This window comes from Rhinolophus hipposideros (genome assembly GCF_964194185.1).
Source record: "Rhinolophus hipposideros genome assembly, chromosome: 19".
Lineage (NCBI taxonomy): Eukaryota > Metazoa > Chordata > Mammalia > Chiroptera > Rhinolophidae > Rhinolophus > Rhinolophus hipposideros.
The window spans coordinates 37,235,843-37,259,212 of NC_138065.1; the positions used below are offsets into that span (position 1 = coordinate 37,235,843).

Here is a 23,370-nt window from a genome sequence, read left to right on the forward strand (position 1 = left end):
GATGCGTAAGCCATTTGGCAATATATGCAAAGTTTAAATGAATGACAGAAATCTTGATTTTAGACTACATGTTGTGCTGTTTTGAGTACACTTTGTTTCAGAAAGTGGTATTTAGTATTTTCTATACACTGAAATCATGAGCATTTCACTTTTTCTAAGTCAATTATTTCATAAGGATTTTATTAATAGATACTGGTAAATAGAACTTTGGAAATCTTAATTCAGTATTCTTACTATACCCAAGGCTTTTGTAAGCTATAGTTTTATGTACAACCTTGTACAGTTTTTTTGACATACAATTTAGAATCTTGTTTATTCTCTTGGACTTTGTTCTGGCCAATACATTTTTTCCCCCTTAATCTTTATGGAAAACTGTGATTGTTTTAGTGGATATTTTTCTAAGTAAATGAAAACTCGTATTTTAGAGAATGCCAGATAGTGCATGTTTCAAGTTAATGTTTTTCTCATCATCTGTATGTTTATACAGCATGGGACTTTAATAAAACCATCCTGGAAACTTAAGGATTGTTTTTCTTCTAAAAAATGGAAGATGGTGTGATCTTTTTTTCCCCATGTCATTTTATTATATACTTGTCCTAGTCAACTAACTTATCACTCTGTCACCCTTGTTTTCTTCCACAATTTTCAGACTCTATAATAAACATCACTCTATTTTGGCACATCTTACTTAATTCACTTACATTTTAACATCAGCCTAAGTAATAAAGGCTGAAAAGGGTAATAAAATTGTTCAGAAGAGGCAATAGGCAAGCCTTCACAGCTTACTCCGTACACCTACCACAAAACCTTCAGGCACAGATGTACTAGTATAATAATTTATTAGGTAATTTATAGATACACAGTGCAAATGACTTGACATCTGTTTCCCCAATCCCTTGAACTCTCTGGATTCTAACTTAGTTTTTTAGGAAAGCAAAGGGTTAAAAGCAGAAAGTTGCTAAATTCAAACATGCATGTTCTTTTGGTATCAAAAGGTGTACAGTAAATCAAAATTTCATTATGGTATCCCTTTCCATTTAAAACTTGGAGAGTATAGCACTTGAAGTTGTAGGAGGCTTGGTTTCAGCAATTAACCAGATTTCACTGCTTTTGGTGGGTAAATACAAGGCTCCAACAGAGCTCTTCTGACCAGAAAAAGTAAAAACAAGTGGATAATTACTTTTCCTAGAGCTTTAAAAACGTGTGAAAAAGTTACATTGACCCTTTGGCCTCCAGTCCACAAAATAATACTTCATTTTATATGCTACAGTAGAAAGCAATTTTATGGATTAACTATCAAAGTAAAGCACATAAAAAGGGCCTAAAATCACATTGCATTAATGATATAAAAAAATATTTTCACAGCTGTTTTCAGGGATGTTAGTTTATCAAAAATGACCCATATATAGTTATTTGTTAATAAACTCACATAACAGAAAGCAGTATTATTATAATCAATGATTTTTCATTTTTCTTTCCCCAATACTAAAAGGGCCGAGGTCGCTGGTTGCATTCCCACATGGGCCAGTGAGCTGCGCCCTCTACAGCTAAGATTGTGAACAACAGCTCTCCCAGGAGCTGGGCTGCTGCGAGCAGCCGGAGGTTGGCGTGAGCTGCCGTGGGCTGCAGTGGCCACCATGAGTAGCTGGCAGCTGCCATAAGCGGCCGACCAATGACTGGCAATTGACTGCATCAGCCAGGGGGTAGCTCAAGGCTCATAACACCAGAACGGGCCAGGGAGCTGTGTCCTATACAACTGGACTGAGAAACAAGGGCTTGAACCAGAGTTTGGGGCGAGGAGAGGCCGAAGAAAGGGGGGGGGGGGGAGATGAAGTATTCTATTAAGAAAATGCATTGTAAAAACTTGTAATTCAGTATAACTCAATTACAAAATTACTTAGTAAAAAAACGCATGTTAATTCTTTGATCCCCATATCTAAAAAAGAAGAAATTTTTACTTTTTATGTTGTAGAATTTTTGATTCAAACACTCATATGGAACCAACTGGAGGATTATTAGACCCGCTCTTAACCACTTTATAAAAAATGTCAGCACCACCTCCCACTGCTGCGTCATGGCAAAAGAAAAACATTGTAGAAACAAAATTACCATTAACAGTTAAAATGACTACTTAAGAGTGTTAGGTCTCCAAGTTGGTATCTCCCACTAGAGCTGTGCTGGCTTCCTCGAATTTCTGAGGCAAAACAAAAATAAATCTTATAGCTGCCACTTTGTTCCAAAGATAAGTTTCTTAAAATACATTTCTACAGAACTGATCCACTAAAATAAAATCTCTCCCCTAACCCAGGGATCTTTTGTTTTGAAACTGAATAGAAAAAAAGAAGAAAAAAACTGCTAGGGAAACAAAGGCATAACCCCAAATTCTGCCTCTCTCAGGCATCCTGTATTGAGCTGTTACAGGATGGAAAGAGAAGACGTGTGTAAAGTACCTCATCCTGCTCTGCATAGTGACCTATATTTTCCCAACAAAATGCACGTATATTACATGGCTGAGGATAGCAATAAGATAGACTGAGCAATTTGTACAATTTGAAAAAGCATTACCAAGCCCTCTGAAAAACTAAAATGGTTAGATGGACACTTGTGAATGACCTAATGACTTCTGAGATAACTAGGACTCAACAAACATAAGGTCCTCACAATGAAATCAGGTCTTCAGGAAGAAAAATGAGTTGTAGTTTGCAAGAACTCAAAGATAGTTTATATCCACTGTAAAACTTACCAAAACATGAAATGAAATTCTTTACTAAGAAGACTAAAGAAGATGCACTATATTTAAAAATCACTGTCAATTTTACTGGAATATAGAATAAAAAATATACAACTCTTTTACAATAGAGAGCATTTAGATCTCACTTGTCAGGAAAATAGTCTTTCATTATTAAAAAAGAAAATTGTTGTAAACTTGCTTCTTCTGATAATCTGTTTCAAGCATTTAGTATTTAACATAACCTCTTCAGAAACTCCACAGTGTAAAAATGAACAACATGCAAAATCTGTACATTCTTTGAAAAAGAATATAAACTGGAAAGAAAAGTATATATGTAATCAAAGAAAAGTCAGAGCTCAAGTCTGAACTTGGCCAGTAAAGGCAGATGATCTGAAGAGTTATTTTCATTTGGAAGTCCATTAACAGTCCATAAGTCTTGTTCTGTAAGAAGTGACAATCTAGCTAGAAGTTTCAAGCCACCAACCAAAGCAACTTCATTTCCTACATTAAAGAAACACATATTTAGTGAAACTGTGTCAACAATTGTAAATTAACCATACAAGTCATTTTTCCCCCCTAAACAGCAATGATATAGAACTTGAGACCCCTTTGGAAATCTAATATGAAACAGTTTTCAGAATATGATTAAATTTTTGAGTACAACCTAATTATAATTCTCAAATACACAGCAGTTTCAGATGTTTGTTTTTTTCTATTTCAGGTATTTTTCGATTTTAAGCTGCAAATAATTTTTTTTTAAAACTTTTATTTTAAGTGTGTTTTTCCAGGACCCATCAGCTCCAAGTCAAGTAGTTGTTTCAATCTAGATGTGGAGGACGCAGTTCACACTGGCCCATGCGGAGATCAAACCAGCGACCCTGGTGTAACCAGCATTGCGCTCTAACCAAGTGAGCTAACCGGCCGCCCCCAAATAATCTTCAGAAGAAAATGTCATACATAAGAATAGTAAGAGTAATTTGAAATTGACAACTATGTAAAAAATTCATCTATCGACCATTCTACAGTTGTATAAAACTAGACAGCCCAGTCACAGCTGAGTAGGAAGTTTAAAAGGTGACTGAACCATATATTAGTATAATCTGGTCCCAGAGAGTCAGTATCCACAGAAGTACAGAAAGAGGACATGCTCTTAATGTCAAAATTTGAGATGCTGGTCCATGACACACTTCCGCCACCCAGTGAACATTTATGGCATGACAACTACCAGAACCTTACTATAAATTCAAAGCAGCATTTTGCCGAACTGAGGTAGTGGGGAGGAGTAAGCCATCTCCTGAGTATTATTAGGTTGGTGCAAAAGTAATTGTGGTTTAAAAGGTTAAAAATAATTTCAAAAACAATTACTTTTGCACCAACCTACTACTAATGTTATCCTTGGTAGGAAGGGAAACAAAAGGGGAAAAGAAAAGTAGCACCAAAAAAGGGAAGGAAAGATGAGAAGACAAAGATGCCCCCATTTTGGACTTCCAAAGTTTTTGGAATGGTATTTTGACTTCCAAGTATATGAAACTACATTTTCTTCTCCACGCTAAATCCTTTGCTTAATAGTTCAAACTTTATTTTCATTGAATCATACAAGGAAAAGTGTTTTATCCCCTTTGCTTTTTTGAAAGCACACAGTCACATTATAGACTTCTCTTTCCAGAAAAATCCAATATTCCAAGGTCAAAGTGACAGAATTGTCTATTATTGGCAGTTTAAGCAAGGTCTTAAATGAAGGCAGCATACTTTAGTAAAATTTAAGTACAAACTATGTGATGCTTCTGTCACAAGAAAACAGTAAACTTACGGTATATAAAACCAAAGTGCAATATGAAAGACCCAGAACTCAGAAGGTGATGGGAACGCAGGTAGAACGGAGGACATGATTCTTAGGTAATAACTTTGAGGTGTTTCACCTCCATCTTTTATAGGTGACTAAACCAATCTGTTAAGTATCATACCACCTTAAAACTATTTTTTAAGTTCTAAATCTAGAACGTCATCTAGAAGTTTAGTTAACTATCTCAACTCCGACCTTGAGGCTTTCGTTCCTGTGTCCTCAAGCAGAACTTAACATGACGTGCACTCTTACCTGGCTGCCCAGCAACATCTCCCTTGTCAGCAGAATAGAAAATATAATCCACAGTTATGGCACTTCGAGAATGACAGGTGGTCACTTCTGGAATTCCAGTGTCAGGAAAATAATGTGAATAAACAGATGACAAGCTGAAACGGTGCTGTAAATTTGAAGACAACCTAAATTGAAAAGAAAAAGTGTTTAGCAGCCATCAAGTTTTGCATGATTTATAATTCCTCCTATTAAAACACTTTTTCATTTCATTTCTAGACAAAGCCAAGACATTAGGACAAGCATTATTTAAATAGACGATATCACAATGTGGCATTCATTTATTCATGCAGTGATATCTAAAACCTATTAACAAGGCTGTGAAATGGGGGGGGGAGAAAAGCTCAATAATTAACATACTAATGTGATTTTTTGTGAATTATATTTGAGAGCCTTCTCTCATTAATAAACACGTATTCTAAATTTACAGGCGTACCTTGTTTTAGCGCACTCCATTTTATTGCACTTCGCAAATGCGTTTTTTTACACATTGAAGGTTTGTGACAATCCTGCATCGAGCAATTCTACCGGCACCATTTTTCCAACAGCATTTGCTCACTTTGTGTCTCTGTGTCACACTTTAGTAATTCTCACAATATTTCAAACTTTTTTATTGTATTTGTTATGGTAATCTGTAATCAGTGATCTTTGAGTTACTATTGTAATTGTTTTGGGGTGCCATGAACCACACCCCTATGAGACAGTGAACTTAATTAATACTGTATGTGTTCTGACTGCTCCACCAACTGTCCGTTCCCCCATCTCTCTCTTTCCTCGGGCCTCCTTATTCCCTGTAACATAACGATACTGAAATTAGGCCAATTAATAAACTCACAATGGCCTCTAAGTGTTCAAATGAAAGAATCGCATGTCTCTCACTTTAAATCAAAAGCTAGAAATGATTAAGCTCAATGAGGAAGCATGTTGAAAGCTGCGAGACAGGCCAAAAGCTAGGCCTCTTGTGCCAAAAAATTTGCCAAGTTGTGAATGCAAAGGAAAAGTTCTTGAAGGAAATTAAAAGTGCTACTTCAGTGAACACATGAATGATAAAAAAGCAAAACTGCCTTATTGCTGATATGGAGAGTTTTAGTGGTCTAGACAGAAGATGAAACTGGCCTCAACATTCTCTTAAGCCTGATTCAGCACAAGGCCCTAACTCTCTTCAATTCTATGAAGGCTGAGGGAGGTGAGAAAGCTGCAGACAAAAAGTTAAGGAAAGTTTCATGTCTACAACATAAAAGTGCAAAGTGAAGCAGCAAGTGCTGATGTAGGAGCGGCAGCCAGCTGAGATAATTTATGAGGATGGCTACACTAAACAACAGACTTTCAATGTAGATGAAACAGCCTTAGACTGAAAGAAGATGTCATTTAGGACTTTCATTGCTAGAGAGAAGTCAATGCCTGGCTTCAAAACCTCAAAGGACAGGGTGACTCTCTGGTTAGGGGCTAATGAAGCTGGTGACTTTAAGTTGAAGCCAATGCTCATTTATCATCCTGAAAACCCTCTGCCTGTGCTCTGTAAATGGAACAACAAGGCCTGGGTGGCAGCACATCTGTTTACAACATGGTTTACAGAATATTTTAAGCCCACTGTTGAGATCTACTGCTCAGAAAAAAAAAAAAAAAGAGATTCCTTTCAAAATATTACTGCTCATTAACAATGTACCTAGTCACCCAAGAGCTCTGGTGGAGATGTACAATAAGATTAATGTTTTCATGCCTGCCAACACAACATCCATTCTGTAGCCCATGGATCAGAGAGTAATTCTATCTTTCAAGTCTTATTATTTAAGAAACACGTTTAGTGAGGCAATAGCAGCCATGGATAGTGATTTCCCGATGGATCTGTTGAAAGCAAATTGAAAACCCCCTGGAAAGGATTCACCATTCTAGATGCTGTTAGAACATTCATGGTTCATGGGAAGAAGTCAAAAATCAACATTAACAGGAGTTTGGAAGCAGTTGATTCCAACCCTCATGGATGACTTTGAGGGTTCAAGACTTCACTGAAAGAAGTAACTGCACATGTGGTGCAAATGGCCAGAGAACTAGAATTAGAAGTGGAGCCTGAAGATGTGACTGAATTGCTGCAATTTCAAGGCAAAATTTGAATGGATGAAGGGCTGCTTCTTCGGGACAAGTAAAGAAAGTGTTTTGTTTTATTTTGTTTTTTAAGAGTTGATTTGAACCAAACTGACAAGAAAGTGGCTCCTTGAGATGGAATCTACCCCTGGTGAAGATGCTGTGAAGACTGTTGAAATGACAACAAATGAAATGATTTAGAATATTACACAAACTTAGTTGTAAAGCAGCAGCAGGGTTTGAGAGAACTGACTCCAATTTTGAAAGAAGTTCTGAGGCTAAAATGCTGTCAAACAGCATCACATGCTATAGAGAAATTGTTCATGAAAGGAAGAGTCAATTGATGTGACAAACTTCACTGTTCTCTTATTTTAAGGAATTGCCACAGCCACGCCAGCCTTCAGCCACCCCCACCCTGATAATTGAACAGCCATCAACAACGAGGCAGCACCCTCTACTAGCAAAAAGATTAGAACTCACTGAAGGCTTAGATGATGGTTAGCATTTTTTTAACAATAAAGTGTTTTTTCATTAACATATGTACATTGTTTCTTGAGACATACTGCTATCTGCTCACTTCAGAGACTACAGTATACATGTAACTTTTTTATGCACTGGGAAACCAAAAATTCATTTTATTGCAATATTCACTTTATTTTGGTGTTCTGGAATGGAACCTGCAGTATCTCGCAGGTATGCCTGTATTAGATTTTTATTGTTTTTAAGAAAGAAAATCAAAGTGGCCTTTAGGAATGCTATTTAGAACCCACCAGACTTTTGATATCAGAGGGGCCATATTTTTCTATGATTATTCTTGCTATGATAAATGAGATAATTTTGTACTGCATCTGAAATAGCTTCTATAATAGTTTACATTTACCCCACACTACAAATACATGTGATGTTATGGGTAAGGATTTAAAAATCATTTCCTATTAACACATCATGAATTTTAAGGATATTTTATGCTATGAAAGAAAACAAAACTAAAAAAAAAAAATATTTATTCATCCAACAAACATTTACCAAATATCTACTAAGTTCCAGGTACTATGTTAGCTGCGGATACACAGATAAAGATGTTGCCCTGCTTTTAAAGTGCTCCAATGTCAATGAACAAAGGTAATTACTTCAAAATGCCCTTACTTCCAAGTTTTAGCAATTATTTATGTCTAAGGCCTTGTATTTATAATACTATTAAATGTAAAATAGGTCTCCGACAAACTGTTATCTTACTATTGACTTTGCGGTTTATAGATTTAAACTGTGTATATAAACTGTTTACATATGGATACTTAAAAGTATCTTTTCTTATACTTCATTTTGTTGTAAAAATTTTAGAATTATTCAAAACTAAGTTTTTGTTAGTAAGATTAGCCTTTTTATTAATCTTACTCAGGGGTGTTTGAACTATTTGAAAGGTTTAATCAAATTTTTATATACTTTTTAAAAATTCAAAAAATTGTTTCCTTTCTTATTCTTGTATATGAGGTAATATTTTCTCATAACAAAGTAAACAAAAGAAAGTAATACTGAAAAGAAAGCAGATAAAATGAATGAGAGATGATTCTAATTTGGTCCCGAAATTTAAATGTTAAAAATCAAAACTATAAAAGAGGCATAATATAAAACAATCAAGATATTTCAAGAATCTCCCAAAGAGAGAAGATTTAAGTCTCCATCTGTTACGTTAACATACATCTGTTTCTCAACCACAGCCCCATGCAGTCATACTTTAACAATAAAGAATCCAGGGATCTTCACCTATCTACCTCTGATGAGATAAGCATAAACAATTATCTTCTCTACTGACATATTCTTTTTTGGGTCAATTCTCCGAAAGATTGTTTTGAGATCTAGTAAGTCAAAGGAGGCTAACGATCCTGTTGAAATCTGAAAGATATTTTTCTGTGATCTTGACCTTTGTTTGAATATATAAATAACCGTGTGTAAATACTTACTATACGAGTATGTCAAACATCAAACTTTACAGGCTTCGTCTCATCTAATCCTCACAACAACCCAAATTATAGATAAGAAAACTGAACCTCAGAGATGTTAAGTTTCTTGCTCAAAGTCAAAAAACTGAAAAGCAGCAAAGTTGTGACTAGAACTTGGGTCTGACTTAAGAGACAGCATTCTTCACCAGAACAACATCACATCTTCCTTTTTTTATCCAAGTGATTTTTGAGAATTGATCAACAGAAGTCAGCAAAAGTGTACTATTGCTTTCCAGAACTCACTTTTCAGCTGTCACTAGGACCTCTGTTTTGTCCAGCTGTGTTTCTGTCAGATCACTGTCTGTAAGAACAAAGAGAAACATTATAATAATATCAATATATTGTTTTGTTCTAGTTTGCCTTAGTATAGCCCTCTTACTCTAGAAGTATATTTAAAGACATGTCAAACTAGATATGTATCTGTCTTAAACTAAGAGAGATACCTAGTTAAATGTTTCATCTGGAATCTGTTGATTTGATCTCCAGATTAGCAAACATAAAATGAAAACATTTCCAAAGCAACATGCAAGTAATTCATGCAAAGATAGTTTTGGAAGTTCAACTTCAAAACGGTAAATTTAGAGATCTTTAAGAAAAGAAATGAGCAAATAGCTGTATGTTTTTATATATCAATATTCATTCCTGAGATTTTATCCCTTTACAAATTTAGTTTTATGTCTTCAAAGGGAAACTTAAGAAGACTGCCAAAATGTATTACGAACACTTACCTGTCTTTTCTACTTTTGGTACCTGCTGTACCTCATACACACAGTTCTGTGAGATACCTAGGTTTGGGGGCCAAATTGGAATAGATAAAATTCTTTGTCCCCGTGAAGACTGTTCCTGGCCAGACACCTAAACAAAATTTCAACAGGTATCTTAAGTGAATAGATTTTAAATAGTTTATGTATTGAAAGTTTATGTCTTAAATGAAAGGGAAGCCAAGAATGGTAAATATAACCCTTTATTCATTATATTAAGTGATTATGTGTGCTTATAAAATCTTGTTCAAATACAGTTCAGAAAGCCCTTATTACTTACATGAAAATGGCAATCTTTTTCTATACATGTTTTTATCTAATTTGGACATCTAAATGATGTACAGTTGTGGACTAATATTGCCCCTCCTCTTTTGCTACCTGCAATGTAGATCCTAATAAATAAATCTAAGTGAGAGTAACACATAAAATTTTATACTATCACTCAAAACTCAGTGGTGGAAAACTTATTCTGGTTAAATATACTGAAGATCAAATGATCTAAAGTAAGCAGAAGTGAGCACAACGAAAATAAAAACATGGGATACATTATACTCAGCTAAGGAATTAAAATATTTATCATTATGTAACGGAAAAATCACAATAAATAGTAAATTACTGTTTTGCCAACTGTATTGTCCACATGCAGTATTCAAAATTCCATTCTGCCACCTTATGAGTAGTTCCTTATTTATGAAGTACTCATGTCTGTCAATGTGTTTCTTTTTCTTCTTCTCCTCCAATTTGGATTTTTTGCTGACTGCCAATTCCTCCAAGCAGAATGTCACCATGAAAGATGAAGTTCAACTAAGTGTAATGGCTTATTGGTAGCTGTGTGAAACCATCAGAACTTGGTAAAGTGAGGGCACTGGATCACCCAAGGTTTTCAACCAGCCCTGTGATGATTAACCTCACAGTACAATGAACAGAGGACGAAGTCCGCCTCTTAACAGTAATGAAGTGAGCACTTACCTTTCCTATGGCAAGGCCTTCATAATTCAATTTTCCTTCCTTTATGAAACTATAGAGCGGAGAACCAGGAACAGAATTAAAATCACCACACATCACAATAGGGCAGAAGCTGCCATCTTTCTGATGAGCAACATTGGCAATCTCTGCCAGAAGCATGGCCAGTTGGGTCAGCTTAATATCACCTCGCCTTGGATTGTACAACAGATGGGTGTTAGCCACACAGATGGCAGGAGAGGTGCTACTTGCAGTTTGGGGTTGTTTGGGCTGCAAGAGTAACACTAATCCTACATTGTCTCTGTCCAGGAGAGGGACATCAGGGCGGTAGAACTCCACTGGGTTCACTGACAAGAGTGAAAATTTGGAATGTTTGAAGCAAATGGCACAACCATCAGGTTTCCTTCCTGTCCGAATCTTGTATTCACAGTGATAACCTATAAGAAAGAAATTTAAAACGAGGAACTGCTTTACACACACACGGCAAAACACAGCTCTCCTATTATTTAACAATTTTATTATTTAACAATTTTTACAAGTGTATCCTGCAAAACATTAGTAATGTAGGATGTTAGTAAGTGTTGGACTCAAAAAATGTTTGGGACTGGGTCTAAGAGGTCTCTGATTAGCACACTTCAGTCTTAAATATGCTAATGTGTATTATCATGCTCTCATTTCCATCCTACTAAGTCAATCATGACAAAGACAGCAAGGCCTGATCTAATCTACCCACCATGTATCTCTGACCTTTTTGCCTCTAACTCGCCACTTCCAACCCCTCCACACACTGGGCTCTCCTGCCTTAAGGAACTCCAACCTCGGGGCCTTTTCCTTGCTATCTCCAGTCTGGAATGCTCCAGGCATCGTTTGTTCATTCACCTCCTTCAAGTCTTTGCTCAAATGTCACCTTCTTTGATCATTTTATTTAAAACAGAAACCTGACCATTCCACTTTCCTTTTTTCTCCAGAAAACTATCATTACCTAATGAACTCTTTATCTATTTAAGGTTACTGTCAGCCTTTCTCCACCAGAATGTATGCTTCACAAGGGCAGAGACTTTTTACCTGTTTTTCTCATTTCTGTATCCCCACTACCTAAAACACTGCATGATGTACAGTAGGCACTCAAAAAATACTTGCTGAATGAATGAATGCAAAGTAGGCAGCACTTCTCAAACAGATAACCTGTTTTTAGAAGTATTCATTCATCAGAGGTTTCTAGCTTCCATCCAATAAGCACTGGTAGACATGTGTGTTTTCATGATGACCTAAGTAGACCTCACGGAACTCAGAATCTCAGGGGTTTAGTGGTGGGCAGAGCAACTCCTGGAAAGGAAACTGTAATAGATTCTTATACACCTTTCTCTTCGAATTAAGATTATATCCACACAAAAGTTTCCACTTGAAATACCTCTATCTTTTCTGGACCTTTTGAAACTGGGATTAAGTTTTTTCAAAATTAAGATTTTGGGCTCAAATATGCCACATATCTTTGTTAGCAAGTTATGCTTTAACAACATACCAATCTTCCAAAGCAAATTTGGTAAAATAAAAGTTACATTGTACCCAACGATTCCAAACTTGGCCTGATCTCTGTTCCATAATGATCTTCTTGGACTTCTTGCAAACAAAGTACCTTGGAAGAAAAAAAAATGGCTTGAATTAAACAAAGATATGTAAATATGAATTTTCTGGTGCTTCCATCTTAAAAAAAAAAAGACTTCTAAAATTCTAAAAGCCTGATGAAAATTGAAATAAAAATCCTTTTTTCTTGTCATTTATAGCTCTACCAAATTAATGTTTCCACATCTGATCAATCCCCTAAATCCTGGCCTATAATCACATGAAGCTCTCTTACTATCTAAAACTGGTATTTCCCAAAGGAAATACTTTTAATTTGTATGTCAGAATATTTTTCCTGAATTTACATGTTTATTAGTACTAAATCCTCCCGGTCCTTTCTTAAGAGGTAATTTTCTTGAATGCCATCATTTAGCATAATCTTTGCACAAATTAAATTTAAAATCAAAGGAAACATTTATTGAATACTTAATATATTGCCAGTCCCTATCTTAGGACTGACCAATACTTAAAATTTTGGGATCTTTTTTGAAAAGTTAGACGATTATTTCTGCCAACAACCATTAGCAAATGATTCTTTGAAAGTCACGATACCTTGTCTAAAACTGTTCCATCATTATATTTAAATGTCTTCTCTCCTTACCAAAGGGAGAAAACTATTTAGTTCACAAATGAACCAGTTAACCTAACTTTTTCTTGTGTGAAGAATTCTGATATTTTGTACTTACATCTGCATCGAAGTGTTTAATTTCTTTCAGAATATTGGGAAACCTAAAACTCCAGTGTAATACTGGCCGCCGGCAGTGTCTATAGAGGTGTGAATTATCTTCCAATAAATTTTGTGAAAGTATGTTATAAGACATCACTGAAAAGTCAAACTTGTTCTCACTGTCTTCACATTTGGAGTCAACATTTTTGTCTCCTAGGATCTTCATTTTTTCTTTATTATGGTTACATATATACTCCCAATGCCGTTCTATCGTTCCTGTTAAAACATATTGGACAAAATATAAGTACAAAACATACCACATATTTTCCTGTATGTATTTTCTTGCCTTTTAAAAATTTGCATATGCAATAAGCAACATGTTTCCCTATTTAGTAGCACTAAATAACTAGAAGTTGTCATCAAACTGATTAAAAGGCAGTAAAATGATATATTGATTGACCAAGAGGTACACAACAGGCTTAAAAAGTCATTCTGGAGACTGAGAGTGTGTGTTAATAAAACTAAAACTATACAGGAATCATGGTTCTCAATTCTTTATGGTTAAGAAGTGGCTCTGTCACAGACATGCTTAACAACTTTATAACCATAATATGTTTTTGTATGTCACAGTTAGCTTTTTAATAAGATAATTTCACATTTTTTATTCCCTATTAGTAAGATAAAATAATCAAGTGATGAACTAAGTTCCAGAAACAACTCATCTCAGAATTTTGCTTTAGACATGAATGGTGTATGATGGCAATATATGGCAGCATTATTTAGTCCCTAAAAATACAAGGGGAAAACACAAACAGAATGAACAAAAAAGACATCTTTTAAATGCACATCAAAGCAAAAGTTAAATGTAACATGATTACAGAATGCTAGTAAATGGTAATGACTGATGAACCTAGTATGCAGCAACCAGGAATGCGAGATGGTTTATATTCTGCAAAGACATCATGTATCCTGAAAAAAGTGATGAAAAGAGGATCAAAAAGCATGAAATTTGGCAATTATAGGCAGTCCTTGACTTAGAAATGACCACTCTGTGAGTGTGTGTGTCCCTCACCCCATCATTAAAGAGCATACTTATATTGCCATGGAAGTCATGAAGAAAAACGTGGAACTTCTAGAGAATCTATGAGTTCAAATGAAGGAGAAAACAAGAAATGGGAAGTACTTAGAAAATAGACTTGGAGCTAGATTTCCAAGCATGATTAGATTATGTGGGAAAGCCCAATCCTTTTCCTGCCTGAAGGCTTTCACTTCGCTGGATTGCAATGCCTAAAATTCCAGCAACTAAAAGTTAAATTGAGGAAAAATATTCTATACATAGGGGAAAAAAGATTAAAAGAAAATAATCAGTATTTTTAAGAGCAGTTATGTCTGAGTGGTAGGATTGTGGGAGATTTTCCCAAATCTATAATGATGATATACCGGGGGGTGCCAAAAAAATGTATACAAGTGGACACTTTGGTCAGCATTGCTCAAGCAGTAGTTCGCCGCAATCAGAAGTGTCCGGACGCTGATGGTAACCACTTTGAGCATCTCTTGTAATTGCAGAAGTCAAATGTGACTTGCATTAATCTTTTGTTACCGGTATATACTGAGTATTACAATTAATATAGTTATTTACTTTCTTAAAATGTGTATACAGTTTTTTGACACCCTGTGTATTTATTATCAGAATACTAATACAATAGAAAAATGCCCTTGAAGTAAAATTCAAAAATACCCTAAGATACATGAGTTTAATCAGATTACTTTCCTCAAAATCTAAATGCTGATAATCTGCTGCACAGAGGGAATAGAAATTTTGATCAAAGGATAGAAGAGGAGGATAATGTTTGTGATTAGTGAGGTCTGAGTGGAACAATGGAGTTGGAGACTTTGATACCATGAAGGTGCCTGGAGCCTGAGAAGGGTAAAGAGAAAAAATGTGTAAAGAGAGAAAAGCAAGCTAAATAAAAGCCTTTGACAATCAGAATTTAGCCTAGAATTTGTCCCATGCCCAGAAAAGGGAGGGAAACTATTCCATTCTCTTTCCTTTACGGAATATAGAGACCCCTACCCCCAATGGCCCAGAAGTAAGGCTAATTGTACTAGCTCTGCAGAGCTACTGAGACTTGGATCTGAGTTTCTATGGGGAACTCAGATATAACTGATTCTCAAGAACTGATGATCTAGAACAACACTCATTTATAAATTGGGGAGTACTTATGTTTTTAGCCACAAATCATAAAGTCCTCATATGGATAGGAGATGGAAAGGGCTCCAGTTATGCAAAAAAGATGTAAGCGTTCATCAGTTATAGCACTACACTTGGTATCACATTAAAATATGACAGCTGAAAAAACTCAAATATATCTATATATAAAGGCATATAAATGCATTAAGGTTTTTATAGTCCTGGCGACTCAGTGTTTTAAGACAATTCTTTTTGCAATTCCATTTTTTAAAATGATTCAGACTATCAGATTACCTAATTTATATGGTGTCTTTCAAACTTCTAGAGGTTGTAAAACCCTTCAGCATTACTTTTCATGTCATGAACACCAACCCCTGGTATTGGGACTGGGGCTGGAATGATGGCGTAAACACATTTGATTTGAGCACATTTGCTTTGAATAAACATAAGGAAACGTGTTCGAATGCTAGAAGTCCATGGAAGACAATCTGAATACTGATGGAGTAAACAGTCTTTGGCCTTCATATACTTCACAACATAAATTCACACTACGAAAGCTTATATACCTTCCATGTCAGGAGGAACAAGGTGATCACAGCAGAGAAGACAGATGAATCAAAGAAAGTAAGCAATAGGCCTGATCAGGTTTTTAGGGTGCCTAATTAAAAAGTCATAATTGTGTCACATAAATCCTTCAAATACCACTTTAAAGTGATAGGCAAGTTAGCAATGCTGTTCTCTTGACTGAAAAGTGTTAGTGAAATATCGGAAGTCACAGACATGGCTTAACGAAGAGCATTTTCCTTATTCACAATACCTAGGAAGAATGGACATATAGAGAGTCAGGTTGCAATCCAAGTTTATCAGTGTGCAAATGTAATTCCGCATCCATCAAAGGGAAAACGACACCATCGCGATTTTCTGAGTACCTACTATGAAGCCAACAGTGTGCTGGGCACTTGGACATCTCTGTTCATCTTCAACAGGCTTTCAAAATAGATATTATTTTACACTAGGAAACCAAGGAGCAGAGAGGCTCAGTAGCCTGTCCATGTTCACACAATTAGTGGTGGAGCAGAGTGAGAGCAGGGAGTAGTTCCTAAGCCCATGCTTATGGCATTATTCCACAGCTCCACCTGAGAGCCACCAGATTTACAAAAGGCTAAACAAGTGTGCTGACCTGTTGAACAATGAATATGTGAATGAAAAGCACTCTTATATCATACAGCCCTAGGTTTATAGACTATGGATTGTTCTTAGAAACCTAATTCTAATGCCTCTAAATACACCTTTCATTCATTCGAAGAAATATTTAGCAACACATATTGTGGCTAAATACCATACAAATAGATTTTTCACTTCTAATGCTTAGAATTTCTACTTAAATGCGTAGAATTTCTACTTAAAAGAACATAAGCTAATCTTCTGGCTCTAACTTCCAGGTAAGACTTACTGTGAATGTCTTCTTTTGACAAACTTATGTCCACTCCCTACACATTAACACTCACGCAGCCTATTTTCAAATATCTTCAGAGGAATTATCTTCACTAAGAACCACAGCTCAGTAAGAAAGACAATTCCAAGTCCTACTTGGACAATTCGTGTACGTTGGGGGGTGGCAGCACAGAGGGAGCCTGGTGAACTGTTTACGGTAAAAAAAAGTTATGAGAAAAATAGAAAAAAATCAACATATTTAGAAAAAACTGTTTCTCAAAATTGAATAAGATCTGGTTTCCTTTTAAAAAGATTAAAACTTCCCACAGACAGACTCTCAAGATTACATCTATAAACTCCAGTATGAGAAATATAGAATAAGCTAAAATCTTATTCTGTAAAGTATCTTTCATTTATGATTGTTTCTATTAAAGGAATCCTGTCTTATTTTTTAAAGTCAGCATTAAATAAGGTAGCATTAAAAACGAAAAAAATGAAATTTAATTTTTTAATAGATCCGTGAACTCCCAATAATACATCCACTAATTTCTAAGACATCTAAGGACCTTTGTTTCAAAAACACTGGATTTGAAAATCATTCTTAAACTTAATGTTTTAATCTAGTCCTCCATTCTTTTTCACCTTATTCTATATGTAGAATCACTTCTATTTTTACTGCCAGTAATACACAATTAATTAAAGATAAAAATAAAAACTTCATTAAACAAATAATTTCTTTTTTTCCTATTGGAAAACTATTTTCCTATTAGAAAACTATTGGCTGAAAACAAACCCTAAATATCTCTAAAACCTGCAAGAGGTTTTCTTGAAGATTAGATATAAAAGCTTCAATTAGTCTATGGCTTATGTCTATTTCTGCACCAAGATACATGTCACCTTTACCTTGGTGTTTTCTTCGTTTTGATGAAGGCTCATCTCCCTCAGTGTTCATGATGTAACTAGAGAGATGAAGCAAAGATGTCTGGCTCAGGTTGTCAGGTCTCCAGTTCCAGTACTGAAACTGAGTTCTAGACTCAAACAAACAAGGTGGTCTCCAATTTAGTGAAAAATGCCTACTACTGAAGTACGGGTAAGGAGCACGAGAATAATGTCCAGGCCACCTCATACAACTAGAAACATGTCTGTTCCAGCAACACCTTTGCAGATTCTCCCACGGTGTAGTCCAGTCTCTGCCCAGACTCTTCTGGTGATGGGTTAACATGGGGTATCTAAAAGAAATAAATATACTCCTTGAGGCACCACTTTTTGTTCAGCTATACCACATGAAATCTAAATCTGTTCTCTCAAGGGAAGACAATGTCTAATATTTAAAATCTGACTTCTAAATCTGTGGATGGGGGAAATCAGCCATCATCTATTAGCAGCAATATCTCAATACTCTTGCTAAACAACTATGAATCCACCAGCCTCCCAAAACACATACACTTCAAAAGCCCACAGTTCAACTGAGAAATGAATCAACCATCAAACTGGTATTCAGAATAGTTTTCTAGCATCTTATATAACTCAACAAATAAAATCCACAGCAAAAATAACACTTAAATCAAATATGGAACACATAAGCTGACTACAATTAAAGTGAATCTCTTCTCTAACTTGGGTCTGGAGTAAAAACACATTTTTGAACAGTTTTTTTATACCAAGGTTAAATTTTCCAAACATTTGGATAGCTAAGAAAACAAAAGCCTATTACAATTTCACAAAACTCTCTTGCTAATCAAGCAGATAATTTATTTTTCCATCTTTTTCCCCCCTTTTTAAAGCATGCTTCTCCTTGAGGGAAATGAAAGAGGATAAAGTTTACTAGAAATTCACCAACACTCCAAACCCAACAGCACCAACTTAACCTATCATCCAAAATATCTCTAAAGTAGTGTTATCATTATGTTGAAGATACATTATCATTATGTTGAAGTTGCTCTCAGGCTCTCGTAAGCACCATCTTCTTATACTAGTATTCTGGCAAAATGTTAGGAGTAAGAAGAATATTTATATTTTCCTCCAGAATTCCTTAAAGGTACATTTACAAGATCGCGCCAACAATGTCCACTTTCATCGCCAAAGGAATTTTGCTTAAACTGTATTTTCTGTTATTTGACTTTTATATATTATGTTCGTTTCATTTCAACATTTAAAGTTTTTATTTTTGTAATTTTCAAATTATTCTCTAAATTCAACTTAACTGTAAATCTTTTTTTTTTTAATTAAATGCATCGGGGTGAAAATGGTTAGTAAAATCACATAGGTTTCAAGTGTACAATTCTGTAATACATCCTTTACATATCACATTGTGCGCTCACCACCCAGAGTCAGTTCTCCTTCCATCAGCATGTATTTGACTAATTGTAAATCTTTACAGGCATTACATGGGCAGACTATCCTGCTTTGCGAAAACTCGGAAAGCCATGGAGATTTGGGCGCTTGTTCCACACATTGTCTATCCTAATAAACTACCATATTGAGGTATAATTCTTGCACTACAAAACTCATTCTCTATATTTGTAATTATTTGCATAGATGTCTTTTTCCCTTAAGATGGTGTGCTCCTTCAAGGCCAGAACTGTCTTATCATTTGAATCCGTCTTCCCCAGGGCCCCGCACAGTGCCTGGCACACAGCTGGTGTCAGGAAAACTGCTGAACTGCACTGCCGAGTCCCAGCACTACAGGAGTTAAAACCAGGTCCCCATAACTTATGCAATAATTCACACAGGGCTGTGCTTCCCATGTGGGGTACCCCAGTCGGTTTCATATGGCACACAATTACACTTTTTGACTTTTAACATCTAAGTATGTATTTTAAAGCGTATTAGGGAAAAAAAAAAACCTCAAACCCAAGATTTCGCAGGTAACAGCTTAGAGCGACGCTCACGTGTGTGTAGCAGCGATGGAAGTGCTCTTTTTTAATGAGTCAATTTCAAAAAAAAAAAAAAAATCTAGTAACACAGGCGTGAACGAGAATTTGGTAATAATCGCACAGGTCGGTATGTAAGTGGCTCAAGTTGGAGGCATTCACACACCAACCAACCAACGCCCGGCGTGTGAACTGCGCGCGCCTCCCTCGGGGCCAGGCCGGCCCGGGACCCACTGCACCGGCGGCCTCCCCGCGGGCGGGCAGCTCCTGGAGATGCTCAGGAGCCGGGGAGGAGGCCGGGACCCGGAGGCTCAGGCTTGCAGGCGGCGACGGGGTAGAGGGCCGGTGCTCCAAGGCCAAGCCGGGGGCGAAGGGCATCAGCCGGCCCGCGGCCGACGCGGTCCGGGCCCGGGCCCCAGGCAGCGCAGCGCCCCGCCGGCCGCGTGCCGCGTTTACCTAGCCTTCGGGGTCTCCGGAGCCCGCCGCGGCCGCACCACCGCCCCGACCCTCTTTCTCCTCCTTCCTCCCCCAGCCCGGCCGCCCCGCCCCGCCCCGCCCCGGCTCACCAAGGCCGCCCCTCCCTTTTCCCTACCGCCCCCGAGCCCTACTGACCGGCCTCTCCCCACTACACAGCGGCCGTAGCCCCTCCTCACACAGCGCCACGCTTCCATCTTCCCCCTCTGTGGTCGTCCAGGTCTCAGGCCCGCGTCTCACCCTCAACCTCTACGGCTGATTTGGCGACCGAAAGCTCCAGGGACTCCCCATCGGTAGACCGCGGGCCTCCCGGCCCGGCTGCAAAGCATGCTGGGAGGTCCAGTCTCGCCCGTGGCCAAGTCCCCATCTTGCGCCACGAAAGGCACTTAATTGTCTCAACCCTGAATTGCGTTCAAGAAGCATGCGCAGAGCGTGTGAAGAATGGGCAGCCATTTTAGAAGAGGGCAAAACGCCCGTCCTGCGTCTTCAAGAACCAGGAAGAAACACACTGCTGACTCGTTTTAAGGCCTATGGGAGGGTGCCGGTGTGGTTACTGTATGAGAACTGAGAAGAAAAGAAATTATTTTCTTGTACTTTTATAATGTCCTTGGGAAATGCGGAAGGTGGATGCCCAAGGTAGGGAAATGCCCTTCTCTGGGTTCTCGTAGAACTGAGGTACCACGGAATTCTGCAATTAATTTTGCAGGAACACTTCCGCAGAGGTCACTTTTAAACGTATGTTATTTGTCATGTGTGTCCACCATCTCTATCAAATGTGGCATACGGTTCTAGGTTCTTGGAAAACAGTATTTAAGTGGAGGCTCCTGCAGGAGATATAAGTATGGAAGAATAAAGTAGAGAGAGCAGAAGGGAAAAGGACACCGGAAGGCAGGAGCACTGCTTTATAGGCTCTTTGGGAGGGCAGTGGAGTGATTTTTGGGGAAGGCTTGTGTGAGTAAGGAAATCAGATGCATTTGAAGAAACCTTTTTCCTTTACTATAAATATAGGTGATTATCCTTTCTTGTGGTAGTTATGTTCTACAAAACTACTGCCAACATTGAATTAGTGAATACTGAACCATTTCTCCCAGGGGAGCACCTTAGTGCTTAGTTTTGTTTCTTAATTTCTCTTTTTACATTTATCTCTCATTGCTGTGTGTATGGAGCAGAGGATATCTTCAGTGCAAGAACTCATAGCTCAGCTGGAAGTGCAAATATATTGTGTTATGTAATGTCCAGAAGCAATTTCTTTATAAGTACACAATTTATGCCTCAAGACCCTTGAGGACACTGAGCACAGGAAATGGGAAGACTCCTGAGTCACATAGACCAGGGTTTTAGCCCAGACCCTGACACGTCCCACCTGTGTGCCATTGGCAAATACTCATATGTATATCATCTCTTTGACTGCAATTCCCTCATCTCGAAAAATTGAGATAATAATGCTTATGAAATATTGTGAGGATTAAATAAAATGATAGCTGTGAAGTATCTGTTATAAGACACACAGAGGCAGAATTGTTTTATGTTGCATCAACTTTGGATGCAAAACCAACGTGAACACATAAAATTGGTTAAATAGTTCCCGAAAGCGGCCTGAGGTGACCTCTGAAAATGGTTCACTATTCGCTTGACCCAGAGAACCCCACAAAATCATGTAAATCGAGAGGTTCAAATCTACAGGTTCATTTTAAGAAGACTCGTGAAACTGACCATCCAGGGTATGCATGTCCGAAAAGCCACCAAGTATTTAAAGGATGCCACGTTACAAAAGCAATATGTGCTATTCCATCATTACAGTGGTGGAGTTGGGAGGTGTGCCCGGGCCAAACAGTGGGGTTGGACCCAGGGTCGTTGGGTCAAAGAGAGTGCAGAATTTTTACTGCACATGCTTAAAAATGCAGAGAGTAATGCTGAACTTACGGGTTTACATGTAGACTCTCTGGTCATTGAGCAGAGCCAGGTGAACAAAGCTCGCAAGATGCGGCGCAGAACTTGCAGAGCTCACGGGCGGATTAACCCACACATGAGCTCTCCTTGCCACAGTGAAGTGATCCTCACTGAAAAAGAACAAATTGTTCCTACACCAGAAGAGGAGGTTGCTCAGAAGAAAAATCTCCCAGAAGAAACTGAAGAAACAAAAACTTAAGGCCCAGGAGTAAACTCAACATCAAATAAATGCTAATAAAAGTAAAAGCAGAAAAAAGAATTGGTTAAATAAACTATGATATACTGAATAGATAATACGCTCGTACACATAAAACAGAACTTTATGTAGACCCTTTGGGAAACTGTCAGAGGAAATTAAAAACAAGATAAAAATGTTACAAAGTTAAATGAAAAGTAATACAATATAGATTCAATGTATATGGTATTCATTTAATACTCTCAGGTTTTTTAGCCAAGAACGGGTATCCTCCTGATCATGGCATTGTACACCAGAAGCTAAACATTAATGAATGCCAACTATAATTTTATATATATAATGTGATGGTTCAGTGTGAGGTCGGAGGGATAGTGGATGGGGGGAGGGGGGTTCACAGTGTGAGGGATATAAATGATGAACGTCTAAGTAGTACCTTGTCTTGTACACCTGAAACTAATAAAAAAAAAAAAAAAAAAAGAACGGGTATCCTAATGTTTAATAACCTATTTTGAACTATTGATTGATATAAATTTTTCCTATTTTTCAAGAAACCTTGTATCCTTTGTTAATGAAAACCTCCCAATTAATGAAGTTACACATTCATATGTACATGTACATGACATTTATATATAAATACGGGGTATAAAAATTACTTTTGCTTTTTGCTCTTAGAAAAACAGGATTTGGCAACGTGTGGATTGCAAGGAAAAGCTAAGAAATAAAGATTAAAATCTAAATTTGAAATATGTCTCAACTCCCACACATGTTCTACTTCACTCTGAACCTCTAAATTCTGTTCAAGATTTCTTTATAACCTCCCAACTCTCACAATAAAAATATCCCAGGTTGTCATGGTGACATAGTTCTTTCCCCTGCAGAACCTTGTAGTTTGGTGCAGTGGTCTCCTAATTCCTGATGGTTGTGGAATCTTTCCCTTCTTTTCTTCATACTGTTTTTCAATTTTCCAGCCTAATATTATTAATACATCTGAGCCTGCCAGAGTGGTAGCAAATTAAATATTTAATTTGGAACAGGCAGATTTAATTAACAGTCTTATAATAATTAGTAAATCAGTCTGGAAAGCTAATGGAATCCTCCATGGGTATATGTTCTACAGTGGTTCTTGATTAAAACTTTACAGTGCTCAGTCCTTGCTAGAATTTCTCATTTATTTCTAAGCCTGTATAGGATGATTAAATTAAGAACTCTTGGTTTCTAGCCTTTTAAAACAGAGGTACAATGATGAGAACTAGGTAGTCAAGATATAAACTTCAGGTTAGCTGTTCTCTTCCCT

At 37.1% G+C, this 23,370-nt stretch overlaps 1 protein-coding gene and 1 pseudogene across 7 annotated transcripts; one reads left to right on the forward strand and one right to left on the reverse strand.

Annotated features, from left to right (window-relative positions):
* Nucleotides 1-822: 822 nt before the first annotated feature.
* On the reverse strand, nt 823-22,095 carry ANGEL2 (angel homolog 2). Of its 6 annotated transcripts, none has more exons than XM_081024724.1 (9): nt 20,069-22,095; nt 17,487-17,812; nt 12,978-13,234; nt 12,235-12,304; nt 10,675-11,105; nt 9,673-9,799; nt 9,188-9,245; nt 4,827-4,990; nt 823-3,232 (listed from the first exon to the last, which is right to left on the reverse strand). In XM_081024724.1, the coding sequence occupies exons 1-9, from the start codon at nt 20,125-20,127 to the stop codon at nt 3,081-3,083; spliced, it is 1,644 nt and encodes a 547-aa protein (XP_080880850.1). In that variant the 5' UTR covers nt 20,128-22,095; the 3' UTR covers nt 823-3,080. The 6 variants fall into 6 exon arrangements, with proteins under 6 accessions (XP_080880850.1, XP_080880852.1, XP_080880853.1 ...); XM_081024726.1 differs by having other exon boundaries at nt 20,110-20,310; XM_081024727.1 differs by lacking the exon at nt 20,069-22,095 and adding an exon at nt 19,475-19,990.
* LOC308487037 (large ribosomal subunit protein uL22-like) lies at nt 21,545-22,079 on the forward strand (annotated as a pseudogene). The gene has a single exon. The product of its transcript is annotated as a large ribosomal subunit protein uL22-like (transcript).
* Nucleotides 22,096-23,370: the final 1,275 nt, after the last annotated feature.

Coding starts and splice junctions, on each gene's coding strand:
- ANGEL2 (XM_081024724.1), bottom strand. CDS start 20,127: ATGGAAGCGTGGCGCTGTGTGAGGAGGGGCTACGGCCGCTGTGTAGTG. Junction 13,235..17,486: donor AAAACGAAGAAAACACCAAG/GTAAAGGTGACA, acceptor ATGTTTTAACAG/GAACGATAGAACGGCATTGG. Junction 11,106..12,234: donor GCCAAGTTTGGAATCGTTGG/GTACAATGTAAC, acceptor TCTTTCTTATAG/GTTATCACTGTGAATACAAG.